Source organism: Amborella trichopoda, chromosome 2 (genome assembly GCF_054954075.1).
Source record: "Amborella trichopoda isolate Santa Cruz 75 chromosome 2, AtrichopodaSantaCruz75HAP2 v2.0, whole genome shotgun sequence".
NCBI classification, from domain to species: Eukaryota; Viridiplantae; Streptophyta; class Magnoliopsida; order Amborellales; family Amborellaceae; genus Amborella; species Amborella trichopoda.
This window is the reverse complement of record NC_142337.1, coordinates 12,904,019-12,928,826: the sequence shown is the minus strand read 5'-3', so window position 1 is coordinate 12,928,826 and position 24,808 is coordinate 12,904,019. Positions and strand designations below refer to the sequence as shown.

At 39.9% G+C, this 24,808-nt stretch overlaps 1 protein-coding gene across 2 annotated transcripts in view; it reads right to left on the bottom strand.

The window, feature by feature from the left end:
• Positions 1-3,598: 3,598 nt before the first annotated feature.
• Positions 3,599-24,808, bottom strand: part of LOC18448066 (putative GPI-anchored protein At1g61900) — a 55,450-nt gene continuing 34,240 nt past the window's right edge. For both annotated transcript variants that reach the window (XM_011630169.3, XM_088858071.1), the window contains exon 8: positions 3,599-4,097. In XM_011630169.3, the coding sequence (XP_011628471.1) occupies positions 4,033-4,097 (65 nt within the window). In that variant the 3' untranslated portion in view covers positions 3,599-4,032. The remainder of the gene's footprint in view (positions 4,098-24,808) is intronic.

The window sequence follows — 24,808 nt, the reverse complement described above, 5'->3', positions numbered from 1 at the left end:
AAGATGTGTTACTTAATGTCAATTACTGGCTAATCAAGTCCAAGCCTAATTCCTGGGAGCAAACCTAAACTACTAAACCTATTTGTAGCTTTTTCCTTATTTGAAACTTCTTTTCAAACTTCATATTAGTTTGACATGAAATTAGTTAAGCATCTTCCCATCCAGAAAGCTTTTCCAAGTTGACCTCATATAAGATGTATTTGATATTTGAAAAAGTAGATGATGAGATCTAAGTCTAATAATGATTTCTACACTCAATACGAACCCTAATGCTTTCTTCTTCTTTTTTACCAAGATCACTTCAATTTGATAGTAAAGAGAGTTTACAATAAAATCGAATGATGACACTTGTAAACTTACTTTGCAAAGATGCTCCTCGCTTAGATAAACCATCCACAATATCGTTAGCTTCTCTATAGACATACCAAAAGGATAACTCTATACGATTGCAAATATCCATAATATGCATCCAAATTGATATGTCTCCAAGGCGGTCTACTCTCTTTATTACACCAATTAATCACATTAAGAAAGTCTCTCTCTACGAAGTGAAAACCTCCGATCTATCGCTCCCCCAAGATTTGCAATCCCTGCAAAAGAGCAAGCAATTTTGCTTGGTTTGCTATGACACTACCGCAAGGGCCAGTAAAACAAAAAAAATAATACCATCATCACTGTTATGAAGAATTCTCCTAATACCTACCCGTCTTAAGTCGGTGAAAGAGCTTCCATCAAAGTTTATTGACCCAAAAAAAAAGCTTCCATGAAAGTTTAATTTAACGCACCCTAAAATAGGTGGCTCCCACCTCCCCTTACGACGCTTGATTTATCAAATTAGATAAATTAAAAGCCTCATCTACCTCAGAAATCCCTTCTCCTCATTAGTAACTGAAAACCAGCTTCAAAGAGTGTGCATAAGTTTGTTCTTGAACAGTTCATGGATGACAACCACCCCCTCAAATGTTCTTCTACTTCTCCCGGCAAAACCTCCTATATGATAGTTGTACCGAAAATTTGCCAAATAACTCTCCCAACTCTAGGAAAACAATCAAAGTTTTGGGGACACAAATTCATTTCCACCTATTGAAAATACCATTTTTGATGTTTCTCACATAAATCCCAAAATAACTAATTTTGATAAACCCAAAGTAAATCCCAAAATAACTAATTTTGATAAACCCAAAGTAAATCCCAAAATTTCTAATAAAGGAGTAAATTTAAACTTTCTAGGATGGAGCACAACACACTCAAAAAAATTTAATAAAACAAAGGATCTCTTGAAATCAAAGTTGTTAGGTGTAGATTTGATGCACCAGCCTTATGGAGCATAGCTGGGTGTTGTTTGAATCACTAAAATGGGTAGGGTTGAGGCATTACAAATGGCTTTTGAGATTATCAAATCATTATTCTCTTCCCCTAAAACGCTTCTAAAGGGAGGCTCAAAGTAATGTTAGAAAAAAGAGGTGTTTGGTTTCTAAACGATCGTTCTCTTCCTAGGCTGAACGAGCAGGATTGAAAGAGAGTAGGGCTGACAATGGGCTAGACCCGGCCTGGCCACAAGCTGGAAAGATATAGCCAAGGGTCGAGCATGGGCCGGACTACCTCAACCGGCTTGGCTCAAACCAGGCAGGCCTGGCCTAGTCCTATTCTTTTTTGCTTATATTTGTGTTTTTTTATTATTATTATTTTCAAATTTCTACTAGACCTGGTCCTACTGACCTAACCTAACCGAGCCAAGGCCAGGCTGGGAAACCTGGCCAAGGGCCCATCATCCTTTAAGGCCTCAGGTTGGCCCAGCCCAACTATTTTTCCACCTCTAGAAGAGAGATGCATACAAGTTTACTAATTGGACTTTTTCTTTTAGGCTCTCTCTAAAATCATAATTCCAAATAACACCTTGGTCCGAGAAATATCCCATAGAACTCTCAAGTTAAATAAAAAAAGACATTTAACCTCTTTTTTACTTTTTTTTCATTGTCCAAATTATAAAATTTACATATGTTCATTTTTTAGTAACCTCATCATAAAAATCGAATTTGTGATGCATCTTTTGACTTATTTGTGAGGTTTACAAGATGAGAGGGAGAGAAGTAATCAGGAAAAGTTGCTAGATAGAGAGGGAGGAAGAGGTCCTTCGGTGAGGAAGAAAGAGAGATGAGAGCCTTTCCAGGATTTAGAAAAATGGTAATTAAGAAAAAACAAGGATAAATTCTGTAATTGAGACAATGAAAAGATAAAAAAGGGTTAAACTATCTTTTTTGGTTAATTTGAGGGCTTGGGATATTTATAGGATCAAGAGATTATTTCAATTTATAATCTTAGAGGAGGGGTTGGGGGGTTGTGTTTAGATCTTTTTCTATTTCTTTGATTGCTGGATTATAAGGTGATCTTTCATATTTTGATTTATAATGACATGATTTGATATTTTTCAATTAGAAAAAATATATAAAAGCCTTTGGTAAAACAAGATTGCAGTTACCTTACGCAGTTAGATGTAAAATCAAGTAGCTACAGATGTCACATATAACATAAAATATAATATTTTTTTAGACTTTGAACGTGATCAAAAGCAACCATACAATACTCATCTAAATGATTGTGCCATTATACGAGAAGCAAATAAGACACGTTTAAAACATGGGAAGATTGCATAAAAAGCTAGATTTGAGAGTAATTAAATAAAAAGATTGTATATTATGAAATCATCTTTGTTATAAAGAAGTCACAATTACTCCTAATCATTAGATGTCAAATTGGATGGCTTGAGATGTATCATGAAGTTCAAAAGAATTTTTTTTTAACTTTGACTCTAGTCAAATGCACACTTACGACCACCCAATTTAAAATTTGACACGCAAGAATGATTGTGACACCTTTGTATACCTTTCCAATTTAAAATGTGGTCTCTTTGTATACCTTTCCATAAATTATTTACTAAAAGATACAGTTTGTTTAGAGCCCAGGCTCTAAACTATCAAAGTAAAGCACAAATTCAAATAGTATCGATAAATGTGGTGGGAATTTTTGTGACAACCTTAAAATATATTTTCATCAATTTAAAGCTTCAAAAATAGTGTAGCGAAAGGAGATCTATGAAAACTTAAAAATCTTGAAAATTGACGGTCCAAAAATATATTACAAGGTACACTATCTCCAAAACTTGAAATCCATTTTTTTTCTCATATCCATGCATCTTAAGGTCGAAATGATCGATTTGAAGATATATGAGCAACAAAACAACCTCTTCTAGTAAAATTTTTGCAGTGCACCCTAATTTGATTGTTTACCGCCTCACACTTATATAAACTTTTTCCTTACTAAATTCAACACTTTTACACATCTCCACTACGAATAATGCCAATGTAAGAGGCGCATAACACGTTTCAAGCGCTGGTAGTTACAGAGACATGAAGTAAATGCATATGATAAGCACGTGTACGTGTGGGTGGGTGTGTGGAGAGAGAGAAACAGAGAGTTAGTGAGAGAGCGGGGGGGAGGAAGTTAGTAGTAGAATGAAAATGAAAGACAGAGCTAGGAGCTAGGACATGCACAGGCCAACTTTGCTTTTGAGGCCGTACAAGAGAGTTCAACTTACGTGTGAATAAATGTGATCATGCTGTTTCTTTTACTCGATTCATCAATATTTCACATTTTGTACATAATTTTTATTTGACAAGTCTGAAGAATCATGAAGACACAATCATGGAAGATACTGCAAGAAAACACCTCCATCTCACGTGGCACATACTGGATTACTGAACAATGCCGATGATCTTCGATTCTATGCAGACTAGATAGCTCCAATGAAATGAGATCGCAATGGAAATTGCTTCACCAATAATGCATATTTCCTCGATGTCTAAGCCCATAAATTGCTTTTGACAGATTTCTTACCTACTGAAGTCTGGAAAGCTGCATTTGATGAACACAATTTACATGGAGGCGAGATATGAAGCATGTTGGCGGACTCGACCATCTTTGATAGGGTGCAGGTGGAGAGAGGGAGATTCAAAGAGATAGATAGCTTTTCGCTTATAGCATTACAAAAACAGAAATCAAAGCCATCAGAGGTAGCAGAAATGCATTCTTGTTATAACCTGCAATAACAAGCCAAATACATGTCATGCTGAAGACCAAAGCAAAATGATAGTATTGAAAATTCATATATACATGCATCCAAGACCAAAATGAAACTATAGCATTGAGAAATAGCAAATATCCATGTCCCAAACACAACTGAGAGAGCCTGAGAGCCAAGAGGAGATGCATGCACAGACATGAGCATATATGACTATGCACACACACACAAAACGGATATGAATGGGGGTATGCATGAAAATTCGTGAAGATAATGTAGACAAAAACCATAAAAAATACATGAAATAGATGGTTTTATTTGGTGAGTAAATAGATGGACATGCTAGTTGTTGTATACAATTATATATGTTTGCAAATACCAAATGAGCCACATGCATAAGGAATAAAAAGTTGATTGGACATTCCATTGTAAGATTGCACAAATAGATAAGCGAACGATAAAGGACAAAAATAAATAAACCAACAAGGTGAAATAAAAATAAATATAGTTGATTTCTCATGCTAAATGATCATTTAAATGGGGACTCTATTCTATACTCGCAATGAATTTAGCGAGGGGTATACAGACCAAACAACCACTGCCCATACTTCTAAGTGGACAGTGGAGGCCAGCCACTGTTCAGCTGAAAGTCGTAAAAACAGGTCAGTAGATCGTCTTCCCGTGTTGATAAGTACGGGCAATGGATTGCCCTTCTCACTTCATACCAAGCAGCCCAAGCAAAAAGACACACTAGGACTGGCTGTCCACATGATGATGGACAAAGAGCTCATGAGTGCAAAAAAATATTTTTAATTGAGCATGTTACACCACATACCAGAATCAAGAATTTTGAACAGTTTGGAGAATACAATCCTTTTTATAAAGATGCAATTCATGCAAACTTACTAGAATACCCTTTTGAGAGTAATCCATACAAAATAAACACAATGAATACAAGTATAAAATACTATACAGCGATACCCTTCATTCTTGTCAAGGAGCAGTTAAGTGGAGAGTTTGCTTTAATAAGAAAGATAAAAGGATCAAGAGTCACGACCTAGTTCAGCTATCTATTGTGAAAACTATAATGATCAACATAATACTCCCTAGACCAGGGGCTGGCCCTCAATGTCCTCGTATGTCTACCTCAATGTCCTCATATGCCTAGCTTTGAGATTTTTTTTTTTTTTTTTCATGAAGCACTCTGAGATCTCTAGGGAAACTTTTCCATCACTTTATCCTTTCTATAAGACCATTAGTTTGTCACCGTTTTGTTGATGACGTTATATTTTACTTTGTCATTTTCACTTTTGCTGATGTATCTAGGCAGCAGAAGCCTGAGGTGATTGCTGAACCAGACAGCTTTTGCTCTGATAAACCTCAAAAATTGCCTAAAAAAGTTTTTTTGGTGTGTTAGCATTGTATAAAAGTAGTGAAAAATTACAAGAGGGGAGTGAAATTTGAAGACGCAGCCCACAAATGGGTGCCCTATACAAAAAGGAATGTCCAAAAAATGCTATACAAAATGAGTTGCCAAGCTAGGACGAAGCAAAAGTAGGGGTGAAGGGGAAAGCGCATGCTCCAAAAGGTGCTAAGGCATTTAGAGCTGATTGGCAGGCCCCTTCCTTAGGGTGCTAAGGTGCTTCCCAGGTGCTAAGTCATTTACAGCCGATCGGGAGGTCCCTTAGGGTGCTAAGGCACTTCCCGCATTGTGCTCAGGTTTACCACCGATTGGGAGGCCCCTTCCTTAGCAAGGGAGTCAGCCTCAGAATTGGCTTCTCTCCAGGTGTGACTCCACATGATTTGAATCGAATAGCTAAGTTGGGAAATCTCATCAATAACACTATCAAGTCTCCAAAACCGAGGCCCAAGCCCAAGCCAGCATACTCTTGGAATCACCTTTAAGAGTATGGCCCAAAGCCTTCCCAGAGTTCTTGGGCCAAGGGTATCCCAAGTAGTAGCCATCAAAATTAATCTTAATCTGGCCAGTTTCTAGGGTCTACACCGGGAAGCCCAAGATATTCTAAGAGATTTCCGGTTCAGCAAAGTGGACCAATTTAGGTGGAAGTCGGAGAGGGATAAGTGTCTAAATTGTTTCGTGTGAGTGGGTCTTTTTGTAAGTGGGTCAAAAAGAGGACAACAGATTTGGACTTCTCAATCATGGCCGCCGGGTTGGACCTTTGGCTGCAGAATATTCTGCTGGCCGCCAGGTTGGACCTTTGGCTGCTGAATATTCTGCTGTTCCTTTCATGCCAGATGACGGCTGCTGAATATTCTGCTCTTCCTTTCATGCCAGATGACCCAGAGGATTGCAGCCACAAAGACTTTCCACACGATGATACCCGCTTTGGCCCAAGGACAGAAGTGTGAGCAAAAGAGATGTGGAACTGTGGGTGGGGTGACCCACTGCCAGTGAGAATGTTGAAGGAGGTCAGCCCAAAGGGTAGAGGCCAGTTTGCAATGGAGAAAGAGGTGGCCATTGGTCTCCTCTTCCTCCAAACACATAATACAGCCAATTGCCTAAAAATGTTAGACATAGTCATTGCAGACTTTCCTTTGCATGTTTCAGTAATGATGTTCTCCACCAGAAAAGTTAAGAATAAAAGAAGGGTGTCATATGCAACTTACTTCTAGGATTCTAGTTCACTGACAAAGTTAATAGCCCAAAACTGAGAAACCCAACTGCCAAATTCCACCAGTATAGGTTAGCATTGAAACATTTTGCCACACTAGCTTCTGGGTTCTTTGACATATAACTGGATCACAGGAGGCTCACTCTCTACTAGTGGTCATGCTAAGGGAGATAGGAACAAGAATTGATGTTTGAGAGAGAGTCAAATTCACTGCGTGCATGACTTTTGTCACATTTTTGTTTCTACCAAATAAATCTGCATTCTTGAATTATTTTGAAAGAATCAATCTTATGTCAGCCATCTCGAAGAGAGCTGTTTGGATGATTTAATCTCAAGTCATTGAACACTAGAAGAGAGTTGTTTTAGGTTTCTGGCCACAACTATACTTTTCATGAAAAATTATGATCCATGGAAATTTTGAATGGTATCCTCCCATGAATGTAGCACTTCAGGCAATCAAAGCCTTTTAAAAAGCATAGAAAGCTCAGAGAAAAGAAGGTTGAAGGTCTTGCTGAAGCCCTTTTTTGCAGCATTTTAAATATAAAAAAAATTTTCTCTTGAATACCTCTTGCATACATGGATGATAATATGACTTCCTTACAGCTTAACTAGAAAAACATTTGAAATATATTCGAAAGATTATATTTTGGAATCTTAGAACAGCATGAGAGAAGTGCAATATGTGTGTGTGCAACTGTTAAAAAAGGTTCAAAAAAAATTCCTTATCAACAACTGTCATAAAGAAACTTGGTGTTTGGTTTTCAATCACTAGGGCTGGCAATTGGCCAGTTGGTTCGGCCTGGCCCTAAAAATAGGGCTCGGACCACAAAGGGCTCAGACCACAAAACATGGCCTGACAGCCAGCCAAGGGGCAGCACACCACGGCCCAAGGACAGTCAGGTCGTGCGTGGAGCATGGCAAGGTTTGTGACAAGTCCGACCTGGCCCTTTTTCCATATTGTTTATCTTTTGTTTACTTTTTATTGTATTTGTTCTGGCCCAGGCCGGCCCTGACAGGGCAAGTGCTTCTTTGGCCCTCCAGAGAGGGCCAGGCTCAAGCCAGCCATGTGGGCACTAGGGCCAGGGCTGACCTCACCCAGGCCGAGCCTGTTGCCACCCCTAATCATACACGAGTTCAAAATACCAAAAATCTTTCAAATGTGCATGGTTCCGTGCTACAATGCTTCAAGTAAGTCGGCTCTTGGGTCCTGGTCTCCTGGATGCAATGCTCAAACAATTTGGTAGGAAAACTCAAGACCCTTATTAACTGGAAACGGTCAAACAAGTTGGTCAAGACTATGGTTACCCGAATCGCCTATGAGGGTTGTGATTCCATTTCAGAATCCCAATTCGTCGTTTCCTCGGGAGAAAGTTGATTCTAAAAGAAAGGAATCACATTTCCATTTTTTGCGAAACACGATTCCACCTAGTTTATGAATCTCGATTCTTGGATTGCCGGAATCAAGATTCCATATCGAGGACTTTGTGATTCTTAGCTACACAAGAATACAATTCTGCTTGTGAGAATCGCTGATTCCAAATTTTTTGGAATTGCGAAATCAAGTTTCTATATCACAGACATCATGATTCCTTGCTACACAACAATGTGATTCTACTTATGCTAAACGTTGATTCAAAGTATTAAGGAATTGCGAATCCATGTTGTCAGGAAGCAATGTGAGCATAGGGAGAGCATAAACCCTTCGATGTGTGCTCAATCATGAGTGAGCGCGACATGTATAGGAGCGTGAGAGAATTTGCAGTTGTTGCAAACGGCAATAAAATCAAATTTTAAAATATGGTAATATGTAAGCATAGGGAGATGTGTGCTCAATCATGAATGAGCGCGACATGTATGAGAACGTGAGAGAATTTGAAGTTGTTGCACACGACAATAAAATCAAAATTTAAAATATAAGTAATATGTTAAATTTTTTAGTTTCTTATTTCCTAATTTCCATCCTTCATTCCATGTTTACTTTTTAAGAACTCTGACCAAGAATAAATAAAACTTAAAAAATACGTTACTTCAAATTGAAATAAATGGTGTGGGTACTAAACTACTAATGTAATAATGTTTAATATATGAACGGCACCGTCATTTCTTCAAGTTGAATAAAAGGATAAAAATACTTTTCTTTAAGTAAAATAAGAAGATAATAAGGATATGAGCGAAGTGCCGTGTGTGGTGTTTTAGGTTAAATTAATCATTAAATATCAAAGAAATTGACTAGAAATTGAATAACTCAATTAGGTCAAAAGATTCAAAACTACATTTAACAAAGAAGAATTACTATGTCATGTATTTATTTTATAATTCAATGAAAAGAGATAAAGGGAGCTTGCCCTTGTTCTCACTCCTTGTATGTTGTAGACTAACTCCATACCTTGTAAGCATAATAGGGTTATCGGTAGACCGAGTCCATTGTATGGGATTGTCCACAAAGATATCATAAAGGTTGACATTAGTACTTGGAGTCTTGGACTGAATATATACAGACCAAAATTCGATCTTGTAGTAATGGGTAAATTTATATATTTTCTGAATATTTCTCTCATATACCGGAGGGAATTGGTTCGCAATTCTAGTAAGGGGAGAATCTCGATTCCAATATAGGGAGAATCAAGATTCCGGAATGGTGAGAATGTTGATTCCAAGTTGATGGGACAACGATTCTAGAATTTTAGGAATCACGATTCCTTATTTTTAGGAATCACGATTCCATATTTTTAGGAATCACGGTTCCAGCAACCACCGAAACAAGTGGGGTCATGTGTGATTCCATGTAGTTATGAAACACGATTCTAACATAAAGGGACATCGATTCTTGTAAATAGGAAACACGATTCCTAATTTTTTGAATCGCGATTCCGAAATAGTGAGAATCATTTTTCTCAAATCCGAATCATACGGACAACGATTCCTAGATTCTAAACCTTCTGATAAACGCGATTCCGCAATTCCGATTCCAGAAACTATTCGGAATCACATACGTTTCCAACAACTATAGTCGAGACTTACAAAAAACAAAATAAGTGACCCTTAACTCCAAAACCGTAAAACAAGCCTCAGTACTCAATCCTAAAAATTAAATAAAATGCACGAACTAAGTATCCTTGACAAGTCTTGGTGTTAAGAATGTCAACCAGGCAAGCTGTTTAAACCAAGACCTTTCAAAGAACTTAGTGTCTGAGCCATAGAGCTAGGCAAGTCATCCAGGAAATGATGCTCGCAAAATAATACTGTTCAACCCATTTCTTCCAAGTCGAGTGAACTAAAAATTTTCAAGATCATGATGTATGAGATTTGTTGTCTTTGTAAAAGCAAAAAAAAAGGCATGAATCCAAGCTATTTGACAGGGCAAATTGGATAAACCAAAATGCTAAGCAACTTCACACTTGATCCATGGAACCACACAATTTTATCAAAACAAAAGGTTCCATCAAAATTTAAGAACTTCAGTTTATGGTCTTTGCTACCAAGGGAAACCATTCCCCAACCACAGAGAGAGAAAGAGAGAGAGAGAGAGAGAGCAGAAAATTTGTCCAAAAACAAAATCATTATCCTTAAGGTATTTTTTATATCAATATATGTTGGCTTTCAAGTCGAAAAACTCAACAAATTGCATCTGTAAAATTTGGGTTGTGAACACCAAAACAGCGGGGTTTCAACTCGGTCCAGATTGGTCTGAGTTTGATAAGACTCGAAATGGCCCTATGTCAATCTAAAGACATCAGAATTCAAGAAAAATGCATCAAGAAGAAACCTATAGGTGCAGAAAACAAAAATCAAGCCTAGATTGTCATTCATTACAGATTCTTTTGAAAGGACATTTCGGTAAGTTAACAATGATGCCAATGACAGTTCACAACCATTCCATCTTTGTGTAGATAGACCTTCCATTGACAATTGGATTTTACTAATTCATAATGGGAAACATATATCAAATCAGAACCAAAACCAAAGACAAGCAAAATATGACAGCGGCTAAGAGATGATCAGACGGCAGCTCAAAGCCGCCCAACTAACAACACTTAACAAGAAGAAGGCTTCCTCTCTCACACACTCATTAGCCAATCCACGATCCTCCACATTAGCTTCATGCAGGCCATGAAGTAAGAAGATTGGGTGGCCCTCACACATCTTTATCCCCTCCAAGTACACCACAGGACTTTTACGCACTTGCAGGCCCATTTAATCATGGTAGAAATCCTTACTGGGGAATGGCGATCCCTCCTAACTCCTCATGATTTTTTAGCTGGGTGAGCAAGCAACTCAGATTTTCAAGAGTAGTCACTTCCTCTCGAGTTTCATGATTCCTCTTTACTATGGAATCAGGAAAACCCAGCGAGCTTAAAGATTTTTATATTGTGAGTTGTGATGACCGTTATTCTAGGGATATTGATTGGGTTGACATTTTGTAGGATTTTGATGAAAATTTCAAATTAGGGATGTATAGCCCTGCCTTTAATAAAGAGAGTTTTTTAACATAAACTTATCTTGTAGCAGATTTTAGAACTTTGTTCATTAAAAACCTCAAACTTTTATCCAATAAATGTGCTTACATTTTAGAAAACCCCATGTTATTTACAACTTTCTTGTTTTCATAATATCATGTTTTGTTCTTTTCTTCGGTCAAATAAGTTGTAATTTATCAAAATTTTATAGATGTAGTTTAAGTGTATTCTGTGCTACCCAAGAGAATGCTCAGTTCAGATTCCATTATTCTTAAAATTTGTCTTATTTGGGAAAATTTGACATAAAAATTAACATCTTTTAGGGTCGAATTTAACTTTTGGATCTAATTCATGGGTATCTTGAACTATAAAAATAAGAGTGATGGAGCAGTTTAACTTTGTCCTAAAATTGTTGAGGGTTTGACATGGAATCTCCAAGGAATCCCATGGAATGCCGATCAGCAGATTTTGACTTCCGCAGCGTTGAACACTAAATGCTGATTCCCATCCAAGTTGTCCAGGTAGTAAGCTCCCGGGAGTAGCAGGGGAAGTGGACACCCACTATGCATTTGATAACATTAAGACAATTCCTTGTCAATATATCAATTAAAAAGAAAAAAAGAACAATGGGTGAAAAAAAGCAATTGCAAGGACTGTGAGGATTCGGTAATGTCATCGCAATCTCAAGCCGGTGAAGAGACAGAGAAAGACACCAAAGTCAACCCAAGACTATCCCAAAGTAAACTGCCTATCCCAACAGGCCTCATGTTCCAAGAAAATCACTGAACAAAATTAAGATTAACCAGATTATCTAGAGTACTCAGCAATGCCACAGCCCTGCTATGCTAGGTACATGAGACCTGTTGTATACAGAAAACCAGTGGGGAATGATTGGGGTGAGGTAGGTATTTATGAGGGAGTAAAAGGGTTGCAATTTTCCAACTCTTGAGGCTAGACATGAATTTTTGAAGTAGAGGTTGACATAGGTGGTTTCTAAGCTTTCCTTTCAACAGTGCCAAACCAAGATATGTTGAGTGAAAATGACGCCATCATTATAATTCAATTATCAGAATCAAACTGGTCAACAAACTGGAAAATTTTCATTCGGTTCAATTAACAGTTCAACCAGTTGAACGAATGAAATTCATTTAAAACCATAAAATATTGAAGTTTCCATAAGTTACATTAAAATTTTGGTCTTTCTCAAGATCATGTTTTTAATTGAACTGAACTGGATTCAGTTAGCAGTCCAACTTCTGAGAACACTTATTCATTATGGCAACATGCCACATGAATTATGGGCGGTTGCATCAAAAGGGTTAAAATTGTGATGTTGGAGGTGCCAAAATGTTTCCTAATTCATTTAAATTCCAAAACGTATTACAAACAAATAAATATAAGTATAATATTTCTTCTGTCCAATCTTGACCAGAGAATTGTTTCAAATTTCCAATGTTGAAATGACATGGATCAACATTCATTAAATCCAGGACATTTTTTTTTATAGAAGTTGACTTAACTTAAAATAAAAGGAGTTACACCATCAAAGTTCGGTCCACCACTCGTGGACCTCAGCTGTGTCATAGTCCCTGAGAGGAGGACCAGACGATACAGACTCAAACACACACAAAAGCTGAAAAGGGCTTATAGATATACCCAGTTACAAAAGCAGAAAAAAGGAAAGCATGATAGGGGCTTATAGAGTTGGCCAATTACACTAACTGTTACACAAGGGGCGAATGAAAAAACACTCAGGCCAACTATATCCAGTTAGGTGTGTTACAGGGCAGCTTCTTTAGCGAGTGCATTTGTGGTCTCGTTTGCGGTCCTTCGGGTGTGCTTCCAAGTGACTTCCAGTTCCCTGCATAAGTGATGAATCTCATCAAAAATATTGATCAAATACCAAGGTGGATGACTTATCCCAGAGCCCCACTTTCGATCTGTAGTATTCTTCCCCAAGAATGGTTGAAGTTCTTGATTCCAATTAAAAGGGCTTTGGCTTCTGCTGTTTGCGAGTCCTCAATACCTATGTATTCAGAATAGGTGAGGACTTGTCCTTCGTAATTCCTATACAGCCCCCCTACTCCTGCCAAACTGGGGTTTCCAAAGGAGCTACCATCGAAATTGAGCTTTACTTGACCCTCTGGAGGAGGGGTCCATCGAGGGGTACTTCGGCTCTGACGTTGACTAAGATTAATAAGATTTTCCCAATCTCGCATAAAGGAAGAGGCAGAAGTACTCACGAACAATTTGTGGTGGGACGCTCAGAAAATAACTGAGGATGTTATTTTCTGGAACATGGACTGGGGAGTATTCTTAATTCCTCGAAAGATTCTGGAATTTTTTTCCCCCCAGATGTGCCAGAGGGTAGCTGCTACCGAAGCTTTCCATAGGATTTTCCCCGACTTCCTAAAACTGTCCTCAAAGGACTGTATTAACAAAGCCTGGGCTGAGTGTGGAAGAGCCCAAAGAGTCTAAATAACTAAATAGTTAAACTCCAAATTGAGTATGCAAAGTCGCAATGTAATAACAGATGTGTTACTGTTTCCTCTTCATTAAGACACATTATACATCTGTTAGGAAATTGGAATCCTCTTTTCTGAAGGTTGTCTAAGGTTAGTGGCTTCCCTTGAATCACTAACCACTGGAAGAGTTTAGTCTTTGGTGGGGCTATAGAATCACAAGTTTTATTTGATAGGCTGGCGAAGTCTGTCCCCTCTACCAAGACTCTATAGAAAGAAGCAACTGTGAACCTTCCTGAGCTTGATGGGGACCAAATGATGGAGTCCATCCCTGACTATGGTAAGAAGACTCCATGTAGTTCAGAGCGTAAAGTTGCAAATTGAAGGAGTTCTTCCTCAGCCAAAGACCTTCCAAAAGATGGGTTCCACGTCCTATTGTGGCCGGATAAAGTCATTTCGTCCTCTATCGTTGACTCTTTGTGATTGGAGATGGCAAAGAGTAGGGGGAATCTTTCTTTTAGTGGTACAAAGCCTATCCACAAGTCCGCCCAAAATCTCACTCTATTCCTTCCTCTTGCATGAAAGCGAGTAATGGTTCTGAACCGAGGAAGGATAGAAATTAGGGTTTTCCCGATACCTGATCCTGTGGAGCAGGAGTCAGTCTCTGGCAGCCACTTTTGTGAGGAGATTTTATATTTGCCTCTTATCACCTGTGTCCAAAGTTGGTTCTCATGATTTGCTAGCCTCCACCACCACTTCCCCAAAAGTGCCCAATTATGTATCCTAATATCTCTTATCCCCAGACCTCCCTTCTTCTTGTGTGAGAATATCTTCTTCCAAGATACTAGATGAATTTTCTTTGTTTCTGCTGAGCCTGACCATAGAAAATTCCTCATAAGCTGTTCTATCCTTTTAGCAACTGAAGCAGGAATTTGAAAGAGCGACATAAAGTAAATCGGGGTATTGACAAGGGATGATTTGATAAGAGTACATCTACCAGCCATGGACAGGTATGGCCTTTCCAACCTGCCAACCTTCTATCTATTTTATCAATGACATGGGCCCACATCTGTTTATTGGGTTTTCCAAGGCCTAAGGGGAGCCCTAGGTAAAAGGCTGGGATTTCCTCCACTGCACACTCCCAATCCGTTATCAGGTCCCAGGTTGATGAAGGATTAAGGCCAACTCCCATCATTTTGGATTTTGCCATGTTGACCTTAAATCCAGTGGCCAGCTCAAAGCAAGCAAGGAAGATTTCTAGGTTCTAAACTTCGGTCTTATTTGTATCAAGGAATACCAAGGTGTCATCTGCATATTGTAAGTGTGACACGCTTGGCCCCATTCTACTTGTTTTGAATCCAGATAGTAACCCAGCCTGGAACATCCTCGAGATTGATTGGCTAAAGACCTCTCCCACTGTAGTGAAGAGGAAGGGGGAAAGGGGGTCTCCTTGTCTTAGTCCCCTAGACGAAGGGAAGAAGCCTTTAGGAGATCCATTAACTAGGACGGAGAAATAAGGACTAGAGTAGCATCCTCTCATCTACTTTCTCCATCTTTATCCTCTCATCTACTTTCTCCATCTTTCGCCAAATCCCATTCTGGAGAGAGTTTGTTCTAGAATTGACCAATCAACGTGGTCATACGCCTTCTCCCAGTCAATTTTGAAAATTAGACCTAGCTTCTTTTGTCTAATGTGAGAGTGAATACATTCATGAGCTACCAGGATGCCATCCAGAATTTGTCTGTTTTTAATGAAAGCTGACTGGGTTTGGGATATGATCAAATCGAGGACGTTTTTTATCCTGGAAGCCAAAACTTTGGAAAGAATCTTGTATGAGGAATTAAGGAGACTAATAGGACGGAAGTCTTTAATGTCTTGTGCTCCTTCTAACTTTGGCACCATCACTATGAAGGTGGCATTCAAGGCTTTATTAAGTTTTCCACGGTTGTAGAATTCCTCAAAAAACATATTGAAATCCTCCTTGAAGGTGGACCAAAATGTTTTGAAGAATGCCATGGGGAAACCGTCTGGACCAAGCGCCTTATCAGATGCCAAATCATTCACTACCTTCTCAATTTCTTCCTCAAAAAAAGGTTGTTCTAGCCAATCTACTCTATGTGTGGTAAGGGTTTTCAAATTCAGGTTTCCCATAGTGGGTCTAGGTATCTTTTGAGCTGAGTAAAGGTTCTTGAAGTATACAACGATAGCCTCTTCGATTCTGGAGCAGAATCAAGCAGAAATTCTCCAACTTTAATGTTTTGAATCAAGTTCCTTCGGCTTCAGTTAATCGCGATTCTATGGAAGAATTTGGTATTTAGGTCTCCTGACTTAAGCCAAGTGACTCTGGACCTTTGATACCGGTAAATCTCTTCCTTTTTTAGTGTTGAAAGGTACTCCAGTTTAGTTGATTGTCTAGGGTCTGCCTCTGCAGGTGAGAGGGGTTTGGATTCTTCTTTCCTATCAAGGTCCTATAAGATATCCAATTGTGTTTTTTTGGCGTTTGAGAAGTTACCTTGAAGTGAAAGGCTCCAAGATTTAAGAGATGACTTCAGCATTTGTAGTTTTTTCTTAAGTCTGAATCCAGCCCATCCTGTGACTTGGTTAGAGCCTGATTGCCACCATAGAGGGATTAGGGAGGACAGCTCTTCCCCCTGGATCCAGGCTAATTCGAACCGAAAAGGTTTGGGTCCCCTAGGACCTGGCTGGGTATTAAGTAAAATAGGGCAGTGGTCTGAGGTGGGTTTAGGGAGAGTTGAGGCATGTGACCCTGGAAAGGATTCTTCCCAAGTAGGAGAGAGAAGAAAGCAGTCCAATTTGACAAAGTGGGTTGGGCCCCATGATCCGACCACGTGAATTGATTCCCTAGAAGAGGGATCTCAATAAGTTCGTATTTGGATATGAGGTCTGACAACTCTATCATACTCTTGGAGATAGAATTCTAGGAGTTTCTTTCGAAGGACCATCTAGTTATATTGAAATCCCCACCCACGCACCAAATGGGGTGAGGTAGGTTTGCTATGTCATCAATTTCTTCCCAAAATCTAGGTCTCAAAGAAGCCCTATTAGGACCATAGATAGCAGTAAACTTCCATTTAAGGTTGTTTGAGTTTTGGGATTGTAGGACGGTGACCGTAAACTCGCCGATGTTGTAGAACGTTAGAGTGTTCTCAAAAGGATTCCAAACTACCCATATTCCTCCTGAGGCCCCAGACGCAGGGCGAGATCCATTGGCAAGGGAGTCTACCCCAAACACTTCTGACAGAAAGCAGGTCAAGTTCCAGTCTTTTGGTTTCTAAGAGAGCCAAAATAGGCGGTTTGAACCTTGCACAGAGATCTCTAACAGCTTTTTGTTTAGAGACCTGTCCAAGGCCTCTTATATTCCATGATAAGATAATCATCTTGGAATAGAAGAGGGGGTATTTGCAGCCAATCTAGAGGACCTCCTAGCCGATGACCTTCGATTGGGCAAGAAGGGCCCAGCGGACAAATCCAAGGGGTAGATTTGTCCAGGGTTGAAAGAAGAGAAAAGGTCAAGTAGCTCTCTGTAACCTTTTTCCTCTGCTGCGAACAATCCCCTGAGGTAGAGTCAAGAGAGAGGAGAAGCTGATGGTATGCGTCTTCCAATTGAAAACCCATAAGCCTGAAGAAATGCTTAAACTTTTCTTTGGTGATATGAGAGTTGTTGTCATCGTAGCTGACTTGTCTAGGCGACTCCTCTCTGGACAATGATGGCTCCTGCAAAAGGTCAGACATCAGGGACGGATGGCTGAACAGGCTTAGTCCTTCAGAGGCTGACTGAGGAGAGAGACGCAGGAAGGAAGAAGGGATGCTCAAGGGTATACCAGAAGGAGAGGCAGGAGGACAAAGAAGATACGGAGGGAGAAACGGGGGGCCTTAGTAGCTTGATTGAGCAATATGAGGGTGATGCTAAAACCTGGTTCGTTAGGAGGGGGGTTAGGAGGCGAAAGATAATGGTGGTGATAGGATGCAGGGTTATAGCAGGGCGGAGGAAGGCAAAGAGGTACAGGATCATTGGACACAAAGGCCCCAGTATCAATGATATTGCCCACTATGAAAGAGGGCTTGAGTGCGATGTGGAGCATAGGAAGAGACAACTCAAATATGGGAAAAGCAGTGCGAGGAATTAGGGGGTGACCATGAGTACAGTAGAAAGAGAGGAGCGAAGAGCTGACCCGACAAATCGGAGTGAGAGCTGGATAGATAGGGAGTTAATGGGCTAAGAACTCAGCAATAGCCTCCAGGTCCAGCGACGAAGGATTAGGAGCAAGGACCAACAGAATACCAATAGGGTAGCGAGACCAGTCCAAGTCAGGGAAGGCGGGCACAAAGGAAGTAGAAAATGAAGGAGGGAGCAAGCTAGCAGGTCAAGAGGGAGTTCTCTGGGGGAATATCTAGTGAAGCTAAAGATCCCACAGACAGGGCCTAATACGTTAATGCTCCCGTTGAGGCAGCCGAGAGTCACCTCTGGGGTTACAGTCACAGAGAGAAGAAGAAGAGGGATGTGCTTTGACACCTCGTGGAAAGAGGGGAGACTGGATTCTACAAAGAACTTTCTCCTGCCATATGTACCATCAGAGCGACAAAGGAGCGAGACCTCTCTGGGTCAAGGACGAAGAAGGGTAGACCAAGGGGCTACCTCTTGGGTAAGGAGCAGGGGGACTTGATTCTGCTGGCAGTCCCAATGGCGAAGGAGAGGCGGCGATGGGGGACACATGGCCGACATTTGAAGGAGGTACAGGCGGCTGGGGCGGCATGGTTGTCAAATCCTGTGGCGTGGGAAGTGGTGAGGTTCTTTTTAAATGAACAAGTGGCGAGGCTAACTTGGGATGAGTGGGAGCGAGAGGCAACATTAAAGCTGGATCTTGGGGAAGATCCCTAAGGGAGGAGGCACTGACAGGAGTATCTGGCTCCTGTAAAGGAGTATCCGCAGCAGGATCTACTCGTTGTACCCCTTTCTGTACCCTTGTACTGGTATCTCTGATACGCGACACGTGTGTCTTTTGATGATCGCGCATAGTTCTCCTGGGGGGGTACAGTCTTGGTGACCGGGATCTGGATTTCCCCGTGACATTAATCCACTGTTTTGGCAAGCTCGTCTTCTTCCTTGTAGGTTTCTTCCACGAAGCCAAGGACCATCTCACTGTTATAGGAAAGAAAGAATCTTCAAGCTTGATCCAGATCTTAGGAGGGATGAGGGAGGGGTTAAAGGTTTCAAGCAATACTTGCATCGAGCCCATGGGGAGGACCTCCAGGGATTTCCAGTTAATGGAAATCAAATGACCACACACTTGGGCTAGTTTCCTAAAGGTTACTGGAGACCAAGTATGAAGGGGGATGTCATTAAAAGTAACCCAATATTTAAGGGTTGTCGCAGCCCCTTCCTTGGGGGACCAAGGTCTCAGGACCAGATTGGCCCTCTTGAAAGTAAGGTTGGAATGACTGTTGACTACTTCTTGGGCCAAGGTTGGAGATGGGAAGGAGAAGAGGATACCTCCCCTAGAGATGGTTCTGCATGAAATGTTAGGTTCCCCCCATAGTTTCTGTGCCCATTTTTCTATTCCCCATATGTCATTGCGTTGTGGGACGAAGTATCCAACAAGCGCAGCTTTTAAATAATCTGCGAGTGGGCGATAAACTAGTTCTGAAGTTTCAATAACCAGAGCAGGTGAAGGCAAGGCTACCGGGACCTCCAAGGGAGGGGGGGCGGGTGGGGGAGGAGGAGTAGGGGGAGCAGCAGGGAGAATAGGGACTTGGAGGTAAGGACCTGTGCGAAAGACTTGGGGCCAGCAGGCAGCCTATTAAGGTCCCTTGCAGAACTCGCCAAGAATGGCCGATTACAGAGTGGCGGGGTGGAGGCCGAAGGTAGAGGTTATAAATTTACTCCCAATTGAAGTGGATCCTTCTTAGAGGATCTGCACTATTGGACCCCGAAGGGATGCTTCTACCCAAGACTCCACCTCCTCCATTTCTCCAAGAAGAGGTGCCATGGAACTTCTGGCTCTGTATGTGAGGGAAAGAGTGCTTGAACAGGGTAGAAGAAGAGGAAGAGGGGTTCTTGTTGTTGTTAGGAGGAGCAGCAGCTGATGCAGAGAGCAGAGAAGACTCCATTCACTGGACCCATTAAATCCAGGACATTTGCAACCAAATTTTAAAACCACATCATAGCATCCTATTGCAACATTTTCAAACTACATCAAGGCCAAGCCATCAAATCAGTGTTATAGTACTCAGGCTAGTCCACTCAGTCTCACCCAAGTAACTCAAGCACGGTACTTAACCAAACCTGTAAGTGCCCCCCAACTAGGGGTTACATAGAGTGCTACAGTACAAGGAAATGAGTTGCTGTAGCAATACGACCAAGTAATTTAGCAACTAGGCATGTCACTCAACACAATAAAAATGCATGAATAGAAAGGGAGGCGGAAATCCACCCTCCTTTTCCTCCATTTCTCATTATCTAATCATTGATTTGATCCCCAATTCTGGGCCGATACTTGTATTTCCACGATCTATCAATTAGAAGATCAGATTTGAGTTAAAAACTTCAGATTTTTATTTATTTGATAGATCAAAGATCACGACTTAGATTTTGGCCAAATTCAAAAAGTTGTGATTTCTTTATGTTGGGCAGTTGGGGTTTGCGACTTTAAAGGCCATGAGAGCATGTAAATGTAGTATATATCATAGTGAATTGGTATATATCACAGTGAATTCTACACTTCAGTAGGAGTGTACTATGGTTGACGAACCTCGGTCATGTCCAAAACCCTTAACCTTGGGCATGTGGTGCTACCGTTGTGGGTCTATAAAAGGTCGTCCCTTGTTGAGGTTGACCAAATGCTCAGGGACGTTATTTGTAGGTTAAGAAAGTTGTATGGTCTCTTGTGCGCAGATGAAGGCCTGTGAGAGCGAGGGCCAAATCTCAACAGAACTTCTGCACTACATGTACATGTGACAGCCACATTTTTGGAACTAATCCTATACAGAGGGACACATGTATATGTACAAAGAGAGAGCCCCCTTTGCACTAAAGTGATATGTGCATTTGACTTGCCCTTATGGGGGAATTTGCAATCCACATACTAGGCCTACGGTTCCACTATTTATTGGCTGGCTTTGACAGGCTACTCATGAGCCCCTGCACTTGACTATGGATCATGGGTCTCATTGGGTTAATTTAAGAAGACAATAACAGATCATGGATACTAGCACGGGTGGAGTCCCTGATAGTCACTTGTTTTTTACCGATATGGTACCAATCCACTTCTAAAAGTATTTCTATGGGGTTATTAATTTTTTAGAACTCCAGAAATATTGTTTTCAATTAAATTTCTGTTTCTTTGTTTTTTGGATATTTTTCAAAATTTCAATATATTTTTTAAAATGGCATAAAAAACCCTAAAGGGTCCTTTTGTAATTTAAACAAAGGGGGTGTTTTCAAAATTTTATTTTATTGGGTGGGACCCACGTGCCGGGGCTAAGGCCCCAGCCCCACACGTGTGGGATTCACATGGTGTGGGACTTGGGGCCCACTGCCACACACACCCCACATAGGATGACACTTTCCCATTATTTTACGAAACCATTAGCTTGTTATCTTTTATTATGAAAAAGATTATTTAGTTGAAAATGCTTTTTAAAAAACTCTTTTATGAGATTTTGTGGGATCTAGATTATCTTTGACCATGTTTTGTATTATTTAAATTCTTTATTATCCCTTTGTGAAAGAAAAGGAATTCTAGATTATTCTAGAAGATTGGTTTTGACTGGTTAAAGTTTGGATAGATTAGAAGTGTCTATGGGTCAAATGTCAAGGAAAAGGATCCTAAATATCCACTCTGGATCATGATGGTTGACCTTGGAGATGGATGGCTCAGATTGTTTCTCTATCTCACCTCACTTATTACCTAAATATTTTTGAGACTGCTGAATCCTAATATGACTGGGGCACCCTAAGGTCCTTGAGGCCTAAAGGAGGGGAACCCCTCCCCCCCGGCACCCCCCACACACCCACCCACCTCTTCATTCTAGACACATGAGATCTCTCTCTCCTTTCTCTTCTCTCCACGCCACTCTGTCTCTCTCTCTAGCCTCCTCTCTTCTCTCAAAAAGGTGGTATGCCCCCTCCCACAAGTGTATGGGGTGGCATGCACCTATCTAGAGAGAAAGGAAGTACCCCTAGATAAGGGTGTTCTAGAGGTGCTTCCTAATTCCAGATTGGAGGATTCAGCAGGATCCAAAATCAGGTGCATCATCGGTCAGGTGATCAGATGTGAGTGTCGTCCCAAGGGAGTAACCCTAGGCAATAGTCCAGTAAGTATTCTCTTATTTACTTTATTCTTGTTGTTCTTGTCTTATTTTCCTCCTTAAAGTCATTAATTTGTATTTAGTTTTGAATAAAGATTATTTGGCAGTAAGATCTAAAGATCTTTTGTTGTTTTGCGGCATTTGTAAGTAGAATTTCCAGCAATTAATAAAGAAAAGAAAGAAAATTTTTTATTTTATAGCTTGGAATTCTACATAGCCACTGCTTTCACTTTCGCAATGATCAGTCGATCTTCGATGACTATTGTAGGTTTATCAAATCATAGGCTTGCTTCTACAAGCAAACAGAAAAAATCAGAGAGGCAAAGATTTGTATTTTCGATCCATTGTTCATCCAAAATTTCAAGAGCTCAAATCAACTAGATCTGAACCCAAAACACAATTTAGCTTGGAGGTTTCATATTGAGTGGTTTGAGGACACTAACAAAGATTGGAGGCATCTCACACTAATCACAAAGATAGGAAGATTGACCATGATATTTTCAACAACTTCCATCTTTAAAATTTAAATTCATATAATTGATTTGATTTTGACTGATGTCACTCCATTTAATCATATTTCAGTTATTGTTGCATTCTCACATTCTATCGAGATATGAGTAAGATTCCATTTTTTTTGTTTTTTATTTGGCATATACTTTTGATAATTTTTATATTTTTTCATTTTTACTGACTTTTTGTTAACTTTTATGAATTTATTGAGTTCTTTGGGATTTTTTCAAGGCTTCTCGGTGGCTAGAGGCAAAGCTCCGATCATTCAAGGTCCAAGTTCCGTCCCCAAGCCATTTTTAAAACTGCATCAAATTGACCAAATTCCTCCTAAGGACCACCTAATACTCTTAATTCCCCATAGTGCGCGTCAGAGAAATGAGTTATACTAGCCCAATCGATGTGCGTTTGAAACCTTACAAGTTTGAGCATTGGAAACCCACACCTGAAAGTTCGCGAGAGGAAGTCACAAAACTTAGCAGAACCACAGACTCAAAATCTTAAATTTTTGTTTGATAACTAATGTCATTCAGTGGCCAACCTCAATTAGTTGAGAAAAAGCTTTGACGATGATGAACTAATGTCATTCAGCAAAATTGATAAAAACAAAAATATCCCATAAATTTCTATATTTCCAGCTCCAATTACTATGTTACTATTTTAATAAATGGCGCACACCCAAATCTTCACTTGGAGGGGGAAAGAACACAATTTAGCATCTATTAGCTTCAAATTTCAAAGGATTACACCTCACACTACTCATCTCATGTATAAATTGATTTAAGCCTTTCCTTGATTAATCTAATTCCTTGATCTCATAGTGCTTCAATTCCAAGTTCTCAATTTAGATGTTTACTCCAAAGGCCACTTCAGTAAATCCATGATCGTTTTCTGGCGTTATCTTGACAGTACATGGGAATCCATATGAGACATTCAAACATGTCTCCATGACATATTTGTTGAGACTAGGGCATTCACTGAGAGAATGCAGGTTTCCTTCAACCATGCATGGAGAGAAGCCAGTGAGGAAAAAGATTCACTTGTGAGCGAAGGAAGTCCCACATGATACCTCATAAGTCTAAAAGCCCCCTTCCTCTTGACACAACGGAAAATAAAGGGAGTGAAAGGACAAATAAGAAAATTCATTATCATCAAAGCCTTTTCCCAAATAATTGGGATCGGCTACAAATAAGAAAATTCAAGAAACAAAAAAACGAATCTGGAGCAGGAGTGGTAGGTGCCACATGTGATGCCAAGGGTTCCATTAAAAAAAAAGGTTTGGCATCACCCAGGGAATGCTATTTTGGGAGCACGATCAACACCTAAGTACAAGGTTCCCACAACTAACAGAGAAAATATTGTGTAAAAAGAAAAAGAAAATGAAATAAAATAAACAAAAAGGTGCCACCTACCTTTATTTTTTAGGGAAATTTGTCAAAATACACCTAAGGTATTGACCATTTAACATTTTACCCATATGTTTATGATTTAATTTCAAAATGCCTATCAAAATACAAATGATTTTGACTTCGAATGGTAGAAAAAGGGTAAAATATTAAATAGCTGGAAGTGAGGTGTATTTTGATAAATTTCCCTTTTTCTTAAAATGGTTAGCTAGAATTCTTTTGAAAAGTCATCGTTGTAAGGCAATTCCTGGAGTATGGTGCATGGATAAACAAATATCACTCAAGAAATGCACAAACAACCAACCTTGTTTAGGTCATTAGCCTTAAACATAGCTTTTTTATTATTCTGGGTAGAAGATTCCATGGCTCCTCAGATAACTTGTTAATAACATTCACACCTCAACCAATGGAGGGGCAAAACACCTATGTTTAATCGATTACAAATGACAGCAGTTTGAAAGGAAAGATACAAGGTACTTACTTCGCATACAAAGGGCCTTCAGTCTTTCTGAATCTGCTGATTTGCCTATGTATGAATTTTTGTCTGTATAGATGGATGTATTTTTCTCTGTCTCACCGTCCTTAATGGCTTGGTATCTATATCCCCATCCCCCTTTGGCTTGAGGACAACTACCGTTCTATAGACTTTGCACAGGGCAGTTATCTTGACATACTCAGGAAATAGGTATTGCTCATAGTGGGAAATGATCCACCAGTCTCATGAGATGTTCGTTTGCTGACTTGTATCACGTATTATCTCTTATGGGGTATGTGGTATTCCAGATAAGTCTAGAATGATCTTTTCGTGCGATCTTCTGTCAATTAGAAGAAACTGCAGGCAGGATCTACATATCGTCCTTACCGATAGAAAGTTTGTTTTTTGACCGGGAGGTTTTTAGAAGACTTTTAAAGCCTTCAATTTGATTTCTCAGAAAT